This window comes from Ursus arctos, unplaced genomic scaffold, assembly GCF_023065955.2.
Source record: "Ursus arctos isolate Adak ecotype North America unplaced genomic scaffold, UrsArc2.0 scaffold_2, whole genome shotgun sequence".
In the NCBI taxonomy this organism is placed as follows: domain Eukaryota; kingdom Metazoa; phylum Chordata; class Mammalia; order Carnivora; family Ursidae; genus Ursus; species Ursus arctos.
This window is the reverse complement of record NW_026622874.1, coordinates 6643557-6663474: the sequence shown is the minus strand read 5'-3', so window position 1 is coordinate 6663474 and position 19918 is coordinate 6643557. Positions and strand designations below refer to the sequence as shown.

Here is a 19918-nt window from a genome sequence, read left to right as displayed (position 1 = left end):
GGGTCCTGAGATCCAGCCCCGGGCCGGGCTCCCTGCTCAGTGGACAGTCTGCTTCTGGCTCTCCTCTCCACCCCCGAGCTTGTTCTCTCTCTCTCTCTCAAATAAATAAATAAAATCTTAAAAAAAAAAAAAAAAAATATATATATATATATAAAATTCAGTGGAATTTACAGTTCCTTAAAACTTTTGAAATAGAAGGAATATTTATCAACTTGTATTAATTAAATGAGAATGGCAGACAATACTACTTTTCATAGATCAATTTATTTAGAATTACAAATATTAAGAATAAAGGATTTATGCATTTCTTAATTAACATAACAGTTTAGCTAAATATAAACTCTGCACTAAAGTTCTGCAGGGCACAATACCAACGAAGAATATGGAAGCATTTTTAAACTATACAAAAATTTCAAATGGAAAATAATCTCGTTTTAGTTTTATTATACATTAACATATAAAAAGTCCCATTTTATGAGACATCTAAAAGAATCAAAGCCACCGCTACAGGTATATCTTAAACTCCGAATCTGAAAACAATGTATTATATTTTGACTTTATAATATTCTATATTAAAACAAAGAAAATTCCAAATACACACTTTTTACAAGATTAACGTTTTAGGCAGGGTTTTTCCTTTAAAAAACCAAAAAACAACAAAAAAACCCCACAACCGAATACAAACCTTTTTTTCTGCATTTCACAGCACTGGTTATTATATTTGTTTTCCTTATAAAATCTTTTGACTTTATAAATTGTGTACGGTTGGATTTTAACCAGTCATCTGGTTCAAAAGTTGTGCAAATAAACAAAATATGAAAATAGTGTGTTATCAGTCTTTTTAAATAAGTCTCATAACAATAGCACTTTTTGCCCTGAATTGACGGGAAAAGTCATGCCAAATCCACTTGCTGAAATTTAGCATTTTGCAAGTAATTTTTTTTCCTGCTCCTTCATTTTCTTTCAACAGACAAACAACAAAGGTTTCTTTTATAAATTATGATAAATTAAAATATTTATTATTATAAAATGATCTCTAGAGCCATGTCACACTGCAAGTATCCGTCCCGCATACTTGTCAAGGCCGCGTCTCCCATCGCTATTCCAGTGGCTTCGTCCGCACGTGACTGCCCATCTCTCGAGGGTGCGCTCTGCGGGAGACGGGGACGGAGGCCGGGACGGTGGGGAGCTGGCGGGCCGCGCTGTCATCTCCCGGCCGAGCCCTGCGCCCCCCTGGCCGCGCACGAGGCCCGTGTCTGCGCCGGCCGGGCTGCATTCATGCACGTTGAACAAAGGGTCAGCACACTCTTCCTCGAGCGCGTATTCCGTTCAGACAGTTTGAGTTTAAAAATACTTGCGAATAAACATGTAACAAGCGACGCTACTGCGGCTGAGTAATAAAAGACAAATAAAGAGACTGCTGGTCAGCGAGGCCGGTTAAGCAGCACAGGAGAGTAAAATGCCGTATTTGGAGATTACATTTCCCTTGTTTTCCAGCACTTGGGTTGTCTGGTGTTGGAAGCCGAGCGGAAGGAAACGCGGTGTCCGAGGCGGCTGCGACAGCGAGGTCCCCTCCTCAGTCTCTGTGGGTGTCATTGGCTGCAAAGGCGTGCAGGTTCCCCATCTGGCTCAGGCCACTCTGGATGTGTGCAACGTGGATTTCTACATTATTCTGAAAGCAACTGAAGAAGAAACACGGTTAACTGCTTCATTTCACGACGTTAAGAAAACAGCTGAATGTGAGCGGCCGAGCTCCTGACCCTGAGGAAGGAGTAGAGCCCCCACCCGGCAGCTACCGCTTGCTCCCGGGAAGGCTGCTGGAGGGGCACAGGGGCCACGGGAGTGCGGGCCAGGGGCCAGTGTCTCTGCCTGCGGAAGCTCTACTCGGTGACCCCCCCCCACCAACCAAAACCCAAATCCCGCGTCTTCGGAGTCCTTTACATCAAGCAAATCCACGCGAAATTTCTGTTCCGCCAACAGACAGGATACAACTGAAAAGCTCTTTTGGAATTTATTTACAGGATAAAACTTATAGCAATGCTTCACAAATATGCATAATTCTTAAAACTGGTACTGGAAATCCCCATGAACTTCGACAAATGGTTAGGGTACACCTAACGGATTACCTGATATTAGAAGCATCTATGGTGCTCTTGATATCATTTAACGAATCTGTAAGTGATTTGAACTCAAAGGAATTCAGGTCTCCTCCTTCTGCCAGACACTAAAGGAAAAAATATTTCAAAACTGAATTGAATTCTAGTTCAAATACAGACGCAGAACACCTGATACAATCTGTGTATTATAATCGTTTAGCAACAAATTAGCGTTGTTTGTGTAGGTGTCAGAATCAAGAGAATGTTTTCTCGCAGATGTACCTTAATTTGTAATAAAATAGCGGTAAGCCTGGAGATTAAGTCTGTCAGATTTTCGTTCTCCACACAGGGCTGTCCCGTGGAGGAGTTGGCGTGCCGGACGATCTCCTGGGCTTCCTCCTCACACCTCCGTCTCATATCCGTGGGCTGGTCTGCAGGCTGCAGGCCCTGGTCTGGAGCGAGCTGGAAACAGAGGGTTCGAGCATGAGAGGTACGGTCACCAGGCCAGACGAGTTCTGTGTGTTCGTGCCCTGTCTTCGGATGCGGATGGTTACGAAACCAGCCTTTATGAAGAAAACGGGCCTCACTCCTACCTTAGAAATGCTTCTTCTCGAACAGTTTTCTTTTCTTGATTTCATATTTTTGGCAAGTTTTAATTCTGATATAATTTCAAACTGCTAAAAAGGAATAGAACAAAAAACTCCTGAAAACCTTCTACCCAGACTCGCTGTTTCTGGTTTATTCCGTGTGGCAACATTTGCTCTCTCTCTGGGGAATCAATGTAAAGTTTCCCCCTTAATTATTTGAGAATAAGCTGTGAACACTGTGCCTCTTTCCCCCTCAATACTCCAGGCCGCGTTTCCTAAGGACACACCACAGGGCAACTGTCACAATCGGGAAATTTCACACGGATAGAAGACCATATTCCCCTAACAGGGACGTGCACGTTCCAGCAACCGTCCCAACAGTGTCCTACACATAGCTCTTTCCCCCTGAAGACATCTGGTTGTCCTGTCTCTGTAGATTCCTTTATTCTGGAACAGTTCCTCTTCCATGACCTTGATATTTTGGAAGACTACCAGCCAATTATTTTGTATACTGTCCCTCACCGTGAGTTTGTCTGTTTCCATGATTAGGCTAAAGTCATGCATTTTGGGGACGAACACCAGCGTGATGCCGAGTTCTTACTCAGGGCAGCACGGTCAGGAGGCGCCTGATGTCCATCTGTCCCATTACTGGCCGTGGCACCTCTGATCGCTCGGTTAAGGTGGTCGGGTGTCGGCCAGATTTCCCCACGGACAGGATTTTCCCCTTCGTCAGTATTTGTGAAGAGAAATTCGGAGGCTCCTCATCCTCACACTTTGATCCCCCAGGTTTTACTGAGGATCCTTGCCGTGACCAGTTACTGTGGTGATGGCCGCCAGGCACCACTCTGCTCGCTCTACCATCCCGCCTACAGTTATTAGCTGGCATTTTACTCTAAGAACTTCCCCTTAAAAGTTGATTGGTTAGGGGCACCTGGGTGGCTCAGTCAGTTGAGGGTCTGCCTTCGGCTCAGGTCATGATCTCAGGGTCCTGGGATCGAGCCCCACGTGGGGCTCCCTGCTCATGGGGAAGTCTGCTTGAGATCCTCTCTCTCCCTCTGCCACCGCCCCTATGTGTGCTCGCGCTCTCTCAAATAAATAAAATCTTTAAAATCAAATCGAATCAGTATTATACTTCCCCAGGAGCTTTGTGAAAATTAAATCATTTTACTTCATGGGGAAACGAGCCTATCACAAAAGGCCCTGTGCACACACGGAAATGACACAGGAAGACTGTGAGCGGCCCACTTCCGCGTGTGTCGTCAGCTTTGTTACGTGCGGTCTTGGACGGCTTGGTTTGCATCTCTCGTGGGTTAGCTGCTAGTCCAGAGGGAGAAATCTATTCTCTAGGACGACACTTATTACTGTGTAGGCGACAACTACCAGGAAAATAAAAGTAAACGATTATGGATGGCTAGAGGAATGAGCAAAATTTTCTCCGAGTGTAGTGAAGGCAACCGCAGTCCACTCCCCTCAGCTCCAGGCGGTGGACTGGTAACAAGGCCTACGGCAGACCTTTGGGACTTAACTAGGAGGCTAGTGTCCTAAAGAGCTAACTGTTGAAAAGCCTCCTATGACAAATGGGGGTGGCTCACAGGAAACATAACGCCTCTACAAATGCGAGCGCTGGAGCGTTCTGAGCTCACGTCAGTCATTTAATTCTTACCTTGTTGTAAGAAAATCAAATTGGAGGTGAAACCACTGAAATGCCTTCATCTACATAACTTATGTCCACGGTAACAATTCACAAATAACCCTGTGCTCCACATACTTGAAGTTCAAGAATCCACAGTTCTAATGTAAAGTTTCAAGAAGGAGGAAATAAAACTGTACACACGGCATGATCATAACTTCGTGAGGAAAAGCATATATCTCTATGTGTATCGATATCTATATAATGCACGTATCTATAGAAAAGACTAAGGGGAAATAAACCAAAATACAGTATTTGGGATTGTGGAACGAAGAGTTTAAGAGTAATCATTTTTCTGGATTTTTCTAAATTTTTCAAGAGCTAAACCATTTGTAATTGAAACAAAAATCAACGGAATTGAGAGGTGACTTTGTGTCATTAAGCATTCTTCGACACTGATGCTGTAAAATACGGTTCTGCTAAAGGACCTGATAGAGATGTTGGCTTAGTCTGAATTTTCTAAAATGTGAAGGTAACAGTATTTAGCTTCAAATACAAGAGTGGGGGGGGGCACAGGCCCTCGGGGAAATTTATACACATCACCCACCTCATAGCAGTACTGCTGAACTTTATGCAAAACTTTGTTGAGGTCCTTGTTGAGTTGCTCAAGCTCCAGAACGATTGTTGCATACCTCCGCTGAAACTCGATGCCGATGGGCATGGAATAGGATTTCTGCAAGAAAAAAGATCAGGTTATTTATTTATTTATTTATTTATTTATTTATTTATATTATTTATTTATTTATTTATTTATTTATTTAAAAGATTTTATTTATTTGTTGGACAGAGAGAGACACGGTGAGAGAGGGAACACCAGCAGGGGCAGAGGGAGAGGGAGAAGCAGGCTTCCCAGCAGAGCAGGGAGCCTGATGCGGGGCTCGATCCCAGGACCCTGGGATCATGATCTGAGCCGAAGGCAGACGCTTAATGACTGAGCCACCCAGGCGCCCCAAGATTTTTTTTTTTTTGAAGATTTCTTTCTTTCTTTATTTGGAAGAGAGAGAGAGTGAGTGACAGAGAGAGAGCATGAGCAGGGGGAGGAGGAGAAGCAGGCTCCCCGCTGAGCAGGGAACCCGATGCGGGACTCGATCCCAGGGCTCCAGGATCATGACCCGAGCTGAAGGCAGATGCTTCACCAACTAAGCCACCCATGTGCCCCCAAAATCAGATTTTGATAAGGATTTTTTTTTTTTTTTAGAGAGAAAGCACACACGGGGTGGGGGGGGGTAGAGGCAGAGGGAGAATCCAAACTGACTCCATGCTCAGTGAGGAGCCCGACTCGGGGCTCGATCTCACGACCCTGAGATCATAACCTGAGCTGAAATCAAGAGTTGGACGCTCAACCAAGTCACCCAGGGGCCCCGATAAGGATTTTTTTGAGCAGTGCACGTTCAGTGATCTAACGGGAGATCTGATGTATCCAAAACAAACGGAAGTTTATCGGACTTGTCCGCAGTGCTGTACTTCTCGTGTGCGCTAACGGTGTTACTGTTACGTAGGAGCCTGTTCTTACGAGCACCACGACGTCTGCCATTTACATTATATTTCTCTAAAAAAGCCAAATCTACCCTTTATTGGTGGGTTTTTTTTTTTTTTTGCCATTTACTTTTCTTTTTAAGATTTTATTTATTTATTTGACAGAGAGAGAGAGAGCACAAGCAAGGGGAGCGGCAGAGGGAGAGGGAGAAGCAGGCTCCCCGCGAAGCAGGGAGCCTGACGTGGGGACTCCATCCCAGGACCCTGGGATTATGACCTAAGCCGAAGGTAGACACTTAACTGACTGAGCCACCCAGGTGTCCCCACCTCTCAACTTGTTCTTCTCAACTTTCTATTGAAAATATTTAAAATTCTTTGGAATAGAAAATACATTTGCATGTCTGTGTATATAATGGGATATGTCAACTGTCGGACTGTGTTAGGGTGAGTGGAGAAGGGGAACCTGTCAGGCTGTGGACCCCGACTACCAGAATGAGACCTCTCAGGCATAACCTCATGTTATATAAAACTTGTGTTTTTTTTTTAAAGATTTTATTTTTAAGTCATTTCCACACCCAGTGTGGGGCTTGAACCCACAACCCCAAGATCAAGAGTCACATGCTTCACTGACAGAGCCAGTCAGGAGCCCTGTAACTTAGTATTTTTTTAATTGGAAAGTATAACATGAGGGGCGACTGGGTGGCTCAGTAGGTTAAGCATCTGCCTTCAGCTCAGGTCATGATCTCGGGGTTCTGGATGGAGCCTCTCCCTCTCCTTCTGCTCCTCCCCCCAGCTTGCGCTCTTTCTCAAATAAATTTAGAAATTTAGAAATCTTAGGGGCGCCTGGGTGGCTCAGTTGTTAAGCGTCTGCCTTCGGCTCAGGTCATGATCCCAGTGTTCTGGGATCGAGCCCCGCATCGGGCTCCCTGCTCAGCGGGAAGCCTGCTTCTCCCTCTCCCACTCCCCCTGCTTGTGTTCCCTCTTTCGCTGCCTCTCTCTCTGCCCAATAAATAAATAAAATCTTTAAAAAAATTTAGAAATCTTAAATTTAGAAATCTTAAAAAAAGGTATGAGAAAAATGCACAAAATATAAATGTACAATTCAATGAATTATCACAAAGCAAACACCTGTGTAAAAACAACAGTTCTTAAAAAGTTAAACACCTACACCTACCATAGGATCCAAGAGAAATGAAAACATTTTCCATGCAAAGACTTGTACACGAATGTTTGATTTTCTCTGTAATAGCTAAAAAAATGTAAACAATTCAAATGTCCTTCAACAGGTGAATGGATCAAGAGATCGTGGTACGTCCACACAGTGTGGTACCGCTCAGCAGAAAGAAAGAATTACAGCATGCTGCATGAGCTGTGGAACACACAGCCAAGGGGATGGATCAAGACCATTATACCGAATGAAAGATGCAGGCAAAAAAAGCGTATCCCTGTACGATTCCATTTATGCACAATTCTAGAAAATGCAAGCTAATCTGTGATAACAGAAGGCAGATCAGTGGTTGCCCGGAGGCTGGGTAGAGGGAAGGATGGATTATAAAGGGCTTGGGGAAATCTGGTGAGGAGGGGAGAAGACAAATACTTGTAACCTAGTCTGTGGTGATGGCTTCATGGGTGTGTATGTGTATACGGACGCACATATCTATCCAATCAAACCGTACATTTTAAACAGATGCAGTTCACTGCACATCAATTACACCTCAACAAAGTTGGGGAAGTCATGGGAAAAATCCACCCAGATCAAAACATTGCCAACCCTTCAGAAGCCCCCACGTGTCACCTTACAATCCTTTTTCCTTTTCTCCCCAAAGCAACCTTACTGACATCAAACATCAGAGTTTGACTTCTGAAATTTATCTGAAATGCAATTATAAAGTATATACTTTTGTTCCTAGCTTCTTACAATTAACATTGTGAAATTCATCCACACGGTTGTGCATATCCATAGCTCATTCACTGTGGTGTACTATTCCTTTGTAGAACATGATATACCCAGGCATTCTATCGGTTATTTGTCATTGGGCAATAGGGCTGCACCTAGTTCTTGGCCGATATGAATAGTGTCGCTATGACACTTTGTACTTAGGTACCCACATGTGTACTTTTCAGCAGCCAGAGCCAAAGAGTTCCCCAAAGTGATGGAATAAGAAAGTTCTGGCTGGGGCGCCCAGGTGGCTCAGTCAGTCAGGCATCCGACTCCTGGTTTCGGCTCAGATCATGACCTCGGGGTGGCAAGATCGAGCCCCACGTGAGGCTCCGCGCTCAGCGCAGAGACTGCTTGGGATCCTCTCTCTCCCTCTGCCCCTTCCCTACCCCCTCTCTCAAATAAAGAAAGTCTTTAAAAAAAGTTCTGGCTGCTTCACATATTTTGTAATCTTTGGTATTTTTATGATACATTGTCTTATTTTATTCAAATACCAGTCCAATCACATGTGGTCCAAGAACACAAATAATAAGCCACATATAAACAGATGCTAAAGATTGGTCTTTAAACATTCTAGCCAACGATGCCACGCTTGCCTGTAATTTCGCCGACATAAAACCACACTCACACCTCGGTGGCCACCAAACCATTCAGCAGGGCTTCCTTACTTGTGAACTGTGTGAGCTACCAGTCGGAGCACCCTTGACCATTTTTTTCAAGCTTTGAATAACTGCAGGGATCTCAGCAGGGGTTGGAGGAACCAGCTCAACCTTGGCATAGTGCCAAAATGTGGCCAATCAAGGCTTTGAGTAAGTCACAGAAGCGTTCACCAGTGCCGGGGCCTTTTCCGCCAGGTTACGGGCAAACTGGGCCATGGTTCCAGGATGGCCAATCTTTGATATTTTAAGTGTTTGAATATTAGCCACTTTCTCTATTACTAATGAGTCTGGATACCTTATCAAAACTTTTTTGTACATCTGAATATCCTCTTTTAAAAATGTATCTGTTCAATTCTCTTTCCTTTTTTCTATTGGGCTTCCTATCTTTTTCTTTCTTTTTTAAAAAAATATTTATTTATTTATTTGAGAGAGAGAGCACGAGCGGGATGAGGGGCAGAGGGAGAAGCAGACTCTCCACTGAGCAGGGAGCCCCATGTAGGGCTCGATCCCAGGACTCCAGGATCACGACCTGAGTCAAAGGCAGATGCCCAACCGACTGAGCCACCCACACGCCCCTGCCTATCTTTTTCTTACTGACTTACAGTTCTTTATATATTCTGGATGCAAGCTTTTGGTCAATTATATGTGCTGTAAGCATTTCTTTCCATTCTGTGGTTTGCCTTTTATTTTCTTGTATCTTTTGATGAACAGAAGTTTGTAATTTTAATTTAGTTCAATGTATTAATCTTTTCCTTTATGGTTACTGTGTCCCATACTCTACTTTTTTCATTTAAAGAATTCTTACCCCAAGGTCTTAAAAATATTCTCCTATATTATGTTCTAGAAGCTTTATATTTTGCCTTTCACATTTAGATCTAAAATAGCAATCATTTTGGGGGCACGTGGCTCTCAGCCAATAGAGCATGGAAATCTTGCCCTCAAGCTTGTGAGTTTGAACCTCATGTTGGGTGTAGACATTACTCCAAAAAAAATTAAATCTTAAAAAAAATAATAAAAATACATAATACAGTCATTTTTTGAGTGAGGTAGGGGGCGGGATCCCACCCCCACCATACTGATACCCACTGACTCAGCACAATTAATTCAAAAACTTTTCTTTCCTCATTACTCTGCAGAACCACTTTTGTCATGGATCGAGTGTCCACACATGTGTACGTCTATTCCTGGGCTCTCTATTCTGTTCCATGGGCTACGTGTCTGTGCTGTGCCAGCACCACACAGTGAAGACTCCAGCTTTGTACAGTACTGATCTCCAGAACAGGAAGTCATCCCCCCTTGCTCTTCTTCAAGAACACCTTGGAGATCCTAGCTCTTTGTAGTTGCACATACATTTTAGAATCAGCTTGTCAATTTGTATCTACTTCACGCATGTGTGTATGTGCGCACACATGGATTAGGACTCTGGGATTACACTCCGTCACCTATGGATAAAGTTGGGGGAAACACACACCTTTGCAACACTGTGTCTGAAATCATGAATGTGATATATCTGTTTTTAAGTCTCCTTTAATTTCTCTCAATATTTAATAGTTTTCTACATAGAAGTTTAATACATCTTATATTTACATCATTTATATATTTAAATGGTATTTTTGAAATCTCATTTTCTAATTACTTAATACTGATATATGGAAACATAACTACTTTTTTAAAAAACTGATATTTAATCTAGCAACTTTGCTAATTCTAATAATTAATCTGCAGATTCTTTTCACTTTCCTAGGTACACAACCACATCGACTGTGAATAAAGCCGGTTTTATTTCTTCCTTTCCAGTCTTTATAGATTTTTTGCTTTATTACACTGGCTAGAATCGCCAATATGCTACCAAATTGCAATTGTGATTGTAGGCTTCCATATGTCATTCTCATTTTTAAAGAGAAAGGTTTTGTTTTGTTTTTTTTAAGTCAGCTCTATGCCCAACATGGGGCTCAAACTCAGAACCGTGAGACTGAGAGTCACATGCTCTACAGACTGGGCCAGTCGCATGCCCCTAAAGAGAAAGGTTAGTAATAATTCAATAGTAAGAAAAGGGATCTATCCCTGAGAATTCCGTCTTAACCATGTTTAAAAACCTCATATTGGTGGTTCTCTGGGTAATATTCTCTCTGTGCTTCTTCCTGCTGTCCTGGTTTTCTTGCCCCAGATATGTTGTCAGAATTGTCCTGTCATGTTCTTAGTTCCCTTTTATTTGGATTTCTGCAGAAACCTGTTTACTAGTTAACCAGTCTTCACGCTCAGCGTGTACGTGGCAGTCTAAATAAAGCACACTAGCTATTATAGGAGCAATTGGTAGGAAATCACGTTTAGTTATAGTAAATATTTAAAAGGTCAGGTTTTTTTTTTTTTATAACAGCTTTATTATTCTTTTTAAAGTGGTATTTATTTGAGAGTGAGACAGAGTGAGCAGGGGGAGGGGCAGAGGGAGAGGGAGAAGCAGGCTCCCCACTGAGCTGGAAGCCTTGATGCGGGGCTCGATCCCAGCACCCTGGGATCACGGCCTGAGCCGAAGGCAGACGCTTAACCATCTGAGCCACCCGGGCGCCCCATAAGCTTTCCAAATTTAAAGGAGACTTTATCCGACCAATATTTTATTTTCCTTGCAAATTCCGTAAGAAAATAAACTTTGAACATACAGTATGTCTAGTCCTTTGAGGTGAGAAACAATAAACTCATCAGGACATCTGGTAAAAATAGAATATAAATTAACTTTCAACTTCAAAATTAAATTAATTAAATAAAATTAAATATTTGTTAGGGTGGAGGCTGGGTGGGGATAAGGTAGATAAAATTACTTCTCCTTGGTGCTAAAAACACTAGGGGTTAGCAATGCAAACGTTCAGTTAGCTTCCTGTCATTAACCTGAAGCTTCAGAGAAAAATAAGGGAAAACAGTTATAAAGAATAAATGGAATGTATACCCAGAAAATTTATGACTCATAAATCTGAAAGAGCTGCTATATTTCGGAAGGTTTTTTAAAATATTAGTTCTGCAGATATGAAAAATAAAATCTCACATTATAATATCTGGGATTGTTCTGCAAAGATGGAATTAAATTGAATAATTTGTATTTGTCCCTGAAATGCTCTGTAAAATTCCACTTCACAAGTGATATACAAACTAGGATGAGTAACAGCTATGTTAAGATTAAAAGATAGTGGGGTCCCTGGGTGGCTCAGTCGGTTAAGCATCTGCTTTCAGTTCAGGGTCCTGCGATCGAGTCCCTGCATGACTGGGGGGGGGGGGTCCTTGCTCAGCGGGGAGTCTGCCTCTACCCCCACTCTCGCACTCTCAGATAAATAAATAAATAAATAAATAAATAAATAAATAAATAAAATCTTAAAAAAAAAAGATAGCATGTGATTTTTACCACTCTACAAGGCACTGTACATATCTTATATCAATATACCAGAACTGGCACAGTCTCTAAGGATATTTGCCAGATTTTGTTTACATTCTAGAACTAATCCCCAAATCACATATCATACACCTATTTCCTTTTTGATGATTCCACTTAAAGGTAGGGTTTGTTTGTTACATGTCATACAAAGGAGGTACTCTGAATAAACTCCATCCTGCTCCACCATTTGTTTGTAGTAAACACAGGTATCAAAAACATACCTTAACATACTTCTGATAGCACTAGTCGCTAGCATCTCTTCCAAAATCAACACGATTTGCGATAGCATCCGTTTTACCTGCTATTTTAAACAATTTAAATTTCAACTAAGTAAACATGTGATTTATGCTTTTCCTTCTTTGGGAAACAAACATCATTCTACGGTAATCTGATACTTCTTGCCTTGTTCTTATCCTGTAAACCTGAATTCCAGGTTTACATTTAAGTGACAGTGCCTTGCTAGGAGAAAAAATACCATGGTACATTTTTCCTCCTGTTGTCTGGAAACATAATGAGTATATTTTTATTTTATTTTATATTTTATTTTACTTTATATTTTATTTAATATTTATTTTATCTTATTTTATTTTTAAAAGATTTTATTTTTTAGGGATGCCCAGGTGGTTCAGGCAGTTGAGTGTCTGCCTTTGGCTCAGGTCATGATCCCAGGATCCAGAGATGGAGTCCAGAGGGGGGGCTCCTTGCTCAGCGAGGAGCCTGCTTCTTTTCCCTCTGCTTGCCGCTTCCCCTGCTTGTGCGTGCTCTCTCTCTGACAGGTAATAAATAAAATCTTTAAAAAATTTTTTTATTTTCTAGTAATCTCCACAACTAATATGAGGCACGAACACACATCCCTGAGATCAGGAGTTGCACACTAACTGAGCCAGCCAGATGTTCTGAAGGTGCGTGTTTTAAATATTTTATTACCAATGACCAGGTTATGTTTACCAACTGGAATTATTTTATTAAATGTTTGTTTTGCATTGTAATACTCAATCAAGATATTAACATGAGTAGAAGGTTGATTAATGACAACTTGGAGATCCCCTAAAATCAATCTGTTTCATCTTTCTATCTGTTTCATCTTTCTTTTTATTTTCTTTTTAAGAAATATTTTATTTATTTATTTGACAGAGAGAGAGAAGGAGCACAAGCAGGGGGAGGAGCAGAGGGAGAGGGAGAAACAGGTTCTCCACTAAGCAGAGAGCCCGACTAGAAGCTTGATCCCAGAACCCTGGGATCATGACCTGAGCCAAAGGCAGCCGTCCAAACAACTGAGCCACCCAGGTGCCCCTCTTCCTTCCTTCCTCCTCCCTCCCTCCCTTCCTTCCATCCAAGAGGGGCACCACCCAGGGAGAAATTTCTGTGCCTCTTCCTCCTCTTGTAGGACACCAGTGTTATTGGATTAGGGCCCCACCCTTATGGCTTCATTCAACCGTAACGGCCTCCTTGGAGACCATAGCTCTAAATACAGTCACATTAGGGGTTAGGGCTTCAACCTATCAATTCTGGGGGGCACAATTCAATCCATAGCAATATCTTTCCATGATCTTTTTACTGTCTGTAGGCACTGTAGCAATGTTGCCTCTTTCTTGAGTTATTTGTATCCTTTTTTTTTTATAAAAAGTTTTACTTATTTGTCAGTGAGAGAGAGCGCGTGAGAGAGAGTGCGTGCACACACAAGGGGCGGGGGCAGCAGGCAGAGGGAGAAGAGGCTTCCAGAGGAGCAGGGAGCCCAACACAGGGCTTGATTCCAGAATCCTGGGATCATGACCTGAGCTGAAGGCAGATGCTTAACTGACTGAGCCACCCAGGCGCCCCAGTTCTTTTATTCTAAAACAGGCATGGCTGCAGCCCAACATGTTGATGTATGTAATTTTCAATACCATCCAATTCAAAACATTTTCTAAACTTCCCTCAATTTATTCTTTGATCTACTGCCATTTAGATTGCATTCGTTAATTTTCAAGCACAAAAGGTTTTTTTAATCTTTAAAAAAAAAGATTTGAGAGAGAGCGCGAGAGAGTGTGTGTGCACACGAGTGCTGCGGGAGGGGTAGAGGGAGAGAGAATCTCAAGCAGACTCCCTGCTGAGTGCAGAGCCCGGCTTGGGGCTCAATCCCAGGACCCTGAGGCTTGGGGCTCAATCCCAGGACCCTGAGATCATGACCTGAGCCAAAATCAAAGTAGGCTGCTCAACCAACTGAGCCACCCAGGTGCCCCAATCCTTTTTCTTATCAACTTCTAAGCTTATTCGTACTGTGATCAGAGAACATATTCTGGAAAAGTCTAATCATTCTGAAATTCGTTGAGATTTTATTTAGGGCCAGCATACAATTAAATTTTGTAAATATTCTATGTGAGCTTGAAAAGAATAGGTATCCTGCAGGTGGTAGGTATAACATGTCAATGTGATCAAGTTTGCTCACTGTGTTTTTGAAATCTATATCCTTATTAGATTTTTAAAAAATAACATTGATTTTTCAAAAGTTTTATTGAATCCAGTTGATTTTTTTTTTTTTTTTTTTAGTAAGCCCTATGCCCCAAATGGGGCTTGAACTCTTGATCCCAAAATCAAGAGTCAGCCAGGGGCCCCTCCTTATTAGATTTTTTTGACTAGTTGTTTTATCTATATAGTGGAAATGTCTTTTTCCTTTGAATTTTGCCAATTTTTGCTTTATGAATTTGGAAGCCATTATTATGTACATATAACTTTGAAATTATTTTGAAATACCTTTCATCATTACGAAGCACACTTCTTTATATCCAGTAATATCTGTTGCCCTGAATTTTACTGTCAGGTATTACTACAGCTATCAGATCTTCTACTGCTATTTTAAAACTCGGCACTGTACACATTTTCATACATTTAAAATTTTTTATTTTCAGGATGCTTTAATATTAAATGTGTCTCTTACATGCATCATAGAGTTGGGGTTTTATTTTCATCCAGGTTGGCAATCTTTGCCTTTTATTCAGAAGATTTAGTCCACTTATATTTAATATTATTACTGATATATTTAGATTTAAATCTACCATCTTACTATTTCCCTTCTACTTGTCCCTGCTTGGTGTCATTTTTTTTCTTTCCTTTGTCTTTTTTTTTTTTTTAAAGACTGATTGAATATTTTTATTGTTCCATTTCCCTACCCACCTCACCCTGATTAGCTTGGTAGTTAGGCGTCTTTTACTATCTTTTTTTTTTTTTTTTAAGATTTTATTTATTTATTTGACAGAGAGAGAGACAGCGAGAGAGGGAACACAAGCAGGGGCAGAGGGAGAGGGAGAAGCAGGCTTCCCGCTGAGCAGGGAGCCCGATACGGGGCTCGATCCCAGAACGTTGGGATCATGACCTGAGCCGAAGGCAGATGCTCAACCAAGCCCTTCAGGCACTCTTCATGTTTTCTCTTTTACTTGAACAAAACCTTTATTAATTTCCTTTAGTATAGGTATTCTGGTAACAAATTCTATAAATTTGTCTTCAAATAGTCCTTATGTTACTTTACCTTGAAGGAATTTTCATTGGGTATAGAAATCTAGTTGGTAGTAATTTTGTTTTAGCCCTATGAAGATGTCATTCCATTTTCTGTTCTCTATTGTTCTGTGGAGAAGTCAGATATCAAAGAAATTGTTGCCCAGTACCCATCTGGGTCTGGGTATCTCATTTATTTCATTTTATTTTAATTAATTAATTGATTGATTTTTACTTGTTTAAGTAATCTCTGCATCCTATGTGGAGCTCAAACTCATGACCCCATGATCAAGAACTGCATGCTCTGAGGCAGCCAGGTGCCCCTGGCTCTGGGTATTTCAAATATTTTTTACTTTATGTTTAGTTTTTAGCAGCTTTACTATCATGTGCCTTTAAGTCCTTATCCTTTTACTTATCCCATTGAGATTCACAGGAGTTCCTGAATCTCTGGTCTATTATTTTTTGACCTTTTGGCACTTAAAATCTGTCTAAAAAATTCCATTATCTAGAATCTGCCAATTGTCTATACTTTCTTTTGGTTTGTTTTAGGGTTATCTCGTCTCCTCTTGTGTCTGAGATTTAAAATTGAGTGTCAGACACTGTATATTAAGAAGTTTAGAAATAATTTGAGTGTAATGTTATATTCCACTAAGAGGAATATTTACTTCTGGTGGGCTACTTAAGGGTCTCAAGTTCTATAATCACCTTAATTCCATTTTAGAGATGAGATCATTTGAAGCTGGGCCAATGTTGCCTTTTGGGGTTTCAACTCAGAGCAAGGAAGGTTTGCCAGCTTCCCCTAACCCTTGGTGGTCTCTGACTCTAATTTTTGTCCTCCCTCCCCTTGTATACCTTTCAGGAATGCCACTCAGTTTCTCAGCTACCTTTTCTGAAAGTGTGGAAAACCCCCGAAGAAAAAAGCAATACTAAATGCCAGGTTCCCCCTTCTGAGTTTACCTCTTTTCCCAGATTCTATCCCTGTAATTCTTTAAGATCGAGTTAATGCTCTAGTGTCTTCAAGCAGGTGATTTTTATATTTTATTCCAGGGAAATGATTGTTCTCAACTATCTAGATTAGAAAGGTTAATCCAAATTACTAATCTGCCATTACTAAAAGCAGAAGCCTCAGATTTCCCCCAAATTCCATATGCAAATTCTTTAGAGGCACGTCTGTTTCCTTCTCTCTTTTTAACTTGGGTAAATGTCATGTTTACCCAGTTCTGTCACTAAGATGAAAACGGGGAATGAGGAAACAGACATTCAATCAATTCCTTTTAAGCAGTGCACCTCACTTCTGCATTCCTCCATCAAATGTGCAACTCTGGGGCCAGAGCCTCTTTAGGGTTCCAACATGCAGACTCCCAGCCATGTTCCATCTCTGCTGTGTTTCATCCAACACAGAAAATTTTTAAAATCTTGCAATCATTGTTAAACAGTCTGCTTCCATTTACTCTATTTATTTCTCTTTGTACATCTTATTTCATGTGAAATTGTAGGGGATAGGAAGAAAATGTGTCTTCAGCCTACCCCCTTAAACCAGAAAGTTTCATTAACTCTTTAAAATGTTCATATACTTTGGCCCAGCCATTCTACTTTTTAAGACTCTATCTTACAGATAGACACAGACGAATGCACAAAACTATAGAGAGGAGGATATTGGTATAGCACCATTTTATTTATTTTTATTTTTAATATTTATTTATTTAAGTAATCTCTACACCCAGTCTGGGGCTCAAACTCATGACCCAGAGATCAAGCTAGTCATGCGCCTCACTTTAGCACGATTTCATTTATTTATTTATTTATTGAGACTCCATTTATTTATTTGAGAGAGAGAGAGAGTGAGAGCAAGAGAGCACAAGCAGGGGGAGCGGCAGAGGGAGAGGGAGAAGCAGGCTCCCCGCTGAGCAGGGAGCCCAATGCAGGGCTCAATCCCAGGACCTGGGCCGAAGGCAGATGCTCAACCGACTAAGCCACCCAGGTGCCCCTTTAGCTCTATTTTAGAAAAATAATGGAAATAATCAAAATATCTATTAATAAACTAAATTATGGTACAATACAGAAATTTTTAAAGATTGAATTAAGTTAATATAATGACAGAATTCAATTTTTTTAGAAAATAATTTTCAAAACCACACAGGACAGTATATGCATAGAAGAAGAAGTCCGTGTGCTTACCATATAAACATTTATAGCACATGCTAAGCTAAATAACATCCATCTATGGGGAAGGTACTATAAAGCACTACTGTTGTCATCGGTCTTACAGTATTTGAAGTTTTATAATGGGAATTGTTTTTAATCATAAATAAAACAAAACAAGTAATAAAACATATCAAGCCATCTAGACTTCTACAAAGTTCTCACATGCCAAGAGCCAAGCCAACATCAAATCAGGCCTCTATTCGAAGTAGGTAACACTAACCAGGTTCAGGCAAGCCCAGTACTTTAAGGTGTGGAACCTAGACACAGGGAAAAGTCCTCGCTAGGGATATGAAAGTGACATAATTAGACTATGCATAAAGATGAAAGAGATGATAAAATGATTAAAAGAGATATAGGTGAGGAGCAATGAAAAGGCATTGAGAAAACGGCAGAAGTAGAACTGCTGGAAATCAAGAAAGGAATTAAGAGTCTAGTAGGAAAGAGGCAAGAATACACATTGTTATGTTTGGATGCATAATGGCAATACATTATAGCTAACTTTTTGCTATCTTTGAGAGCCTGTGTATCTGTCAATACTGTTTTCATATTGTGCCTAAATGAGTTAAGCTGGGACCAAGAAGCCTATTTTGTTTGTTTTTTTAAGCAGGCTCCAAGCCCAGCTTGGAGCCCAATGCGGGGCTTGAACTCCCGACTTTGAGATCAAGACCTGGGATCAAGAGTTGGACACTTAACCAACTGAGCCACCCAGGTGCCCCAAGAAGCCTGTTTTGGTATCTGTACTACTAAATAGCAGGATGATCTTAGACTGAAATTCCTTGACATCTTTGGTCTTCAGTTTCCAATTCCATAAAATGGAGGTTCAAATTAGAAAATTAAAAGTCAAGTTCAGATAAAATGCCATCATCCTAAAAGAAGACTGTTCCTCTTTCAACTGGGCATCCCTTATCCACCTGTCGGCCCGCACGCACTGGGGATGACTGATGCTATGACTCCCTAGGCCTGCGCTCAAGGCAGGTGCCGGCAACGAGCTGCGGCGCTTGCCCGGGTCTAGGACGGAGCTCTCCGTTACTTTCAAATCTCCATGTGGCCATTTGCAATCACTTGGAGACAGTACTTGGGATGAAATCTATTTGCCATCCTACAAATCCATAAGCAAGTTATGACTTTCAGTACAATTCAAAACCTTTCTTAGCGAATATTTTCTACATTAAAAAAAAAACTCTGATAATTCTCTCCTATGACAAAAACTGACTCTCATATTTTTGGACTGACTAGATTAACAGAATAGGATATGAAGCCCTGTCAAGATAACCCGAATATGCCAACTTATATATTTCTTGATTTATTTATTCTAAATCACTTTTAATAACCTCTGTTAACATGACTTCCTTAGTCAAGGCACCAGGGCTAGGAATCCTACATTCACGCAAACTGTCAAGAACCCAGCCCACCCGTTCATTAATCCTATCCAACCGGATAGGCAGTGGCATAATGAGGTCTGGGGTAATGAACTGCACTGTACTGCTAATTTACTTAGCATGTGTTTCGTATAGCAAGAGATAAAGATAGCAAGTGAGGATTTAAAAATAACATTTATCTCGTTTATCTCAAGGTTTTCTCCAAAAAAGTATTTTTAATTCCTTAGATATAGAAGTCCCCACCATTTTAAAAGTAGACAAATAAATAAAAAAGAGAAATATCCTTACCAATTTTTCTGCTTCTGTGTTCATTTCCCTTAATTTTTTGATATGTTCCTTTTTAATCATGAGAATTTTTGATAATTTGGTCTACAGACAAAGAAAAAGAGATGTTTTGGAATACAGGCATTTGAGTATAACAAACATCAAATTACCAATTTTCCACTAAGATATTTTAGCAGATTTTAGTGTTTCAATATAAATAAATATAGCACAGGCGTTTTTAAAAATAAATCTGATTGGCTAGCAGAAAAACATTTTCTTAAAATCCATTGTAACCAGAACATGTCGAAAGGACTCAGGAGTCAGTTTGAACAAGCTTTCACTGGCCCACATGGGACCATTCAGGGACCAGTAAGAATAGCCACTGCAATGGACGGAAGCACCAATATGTTAAAATGTATGAGTTCATACAGCTACTTAAAAAAAAATTAACCATTATTGGAGAATGCCAGTGACCAAACTCATTATTTTATAAGCTGGAAGACAAAGAGAAAGAATCATGTGTTTATCCTGCCTTTCCTATACGAACTATATGCCATTAGGTAACCAGATAATAGGTTAGGGGAAGCTTTTCTTCACAAAACTATTTCAGGGATACCTGGGGGCTCAGTTGGTTAAGTGTCTGACTCTTGACTTCTGTTGGGGTCATGGGATCAAGTCCCAGGACAGGCTCTGTGCTCATGATAGAGTCTGCTTGAGATTCTCTCTCCCTC

General features: G+C 40.8%; 1 protein-coding gene and 1 pseudogene across 2 annotated transcripts in view; both read right to left on the bottom strand.

The window, feature by feature from the left end:
* Positions 1 to 245: 245 nt before the first annotated feature.
* Positions 246 to 19918, bottom strand: part of LIN9 (lin-9 DREAM MuvB core complex component) — a 63079-nt gene continuing 43406 nt past the window's right edge. For both annotated transcript variants that reach the window (XM_026509512.3, XM_057315433.1), the window contains 5 exons: positions 19212 to 19292; positions 4921 to 5046; positions 2379 to 2558; positions 2127 to 2224; positions 246 to 1682 (listed from right to left, as the gene is read on the bottom strand). In XM_026509512.3, the coding sequence (XP_026365297.1) occupies positions 1577 to 1682; positions 2127 to 2224; positions 2379 to 2558; positions 4921 to 5046; positions 19212 to 19292 (591 nt within the window). In that variant the 3' untranslated portion in view covers positions 246 to 1576. The remainder of the gene's footprint in view (positions 1683 to 2126; positions 2225 to 2378; positions 2559 to 4920; positions 5047 to 19211; positions 19293 to 19918) is intronic.
* Positions 8353 to 8860, bottom strand: LOC113262925 (ATP synthase subunit g, mitochondrial-like; annotated as a pseudogene).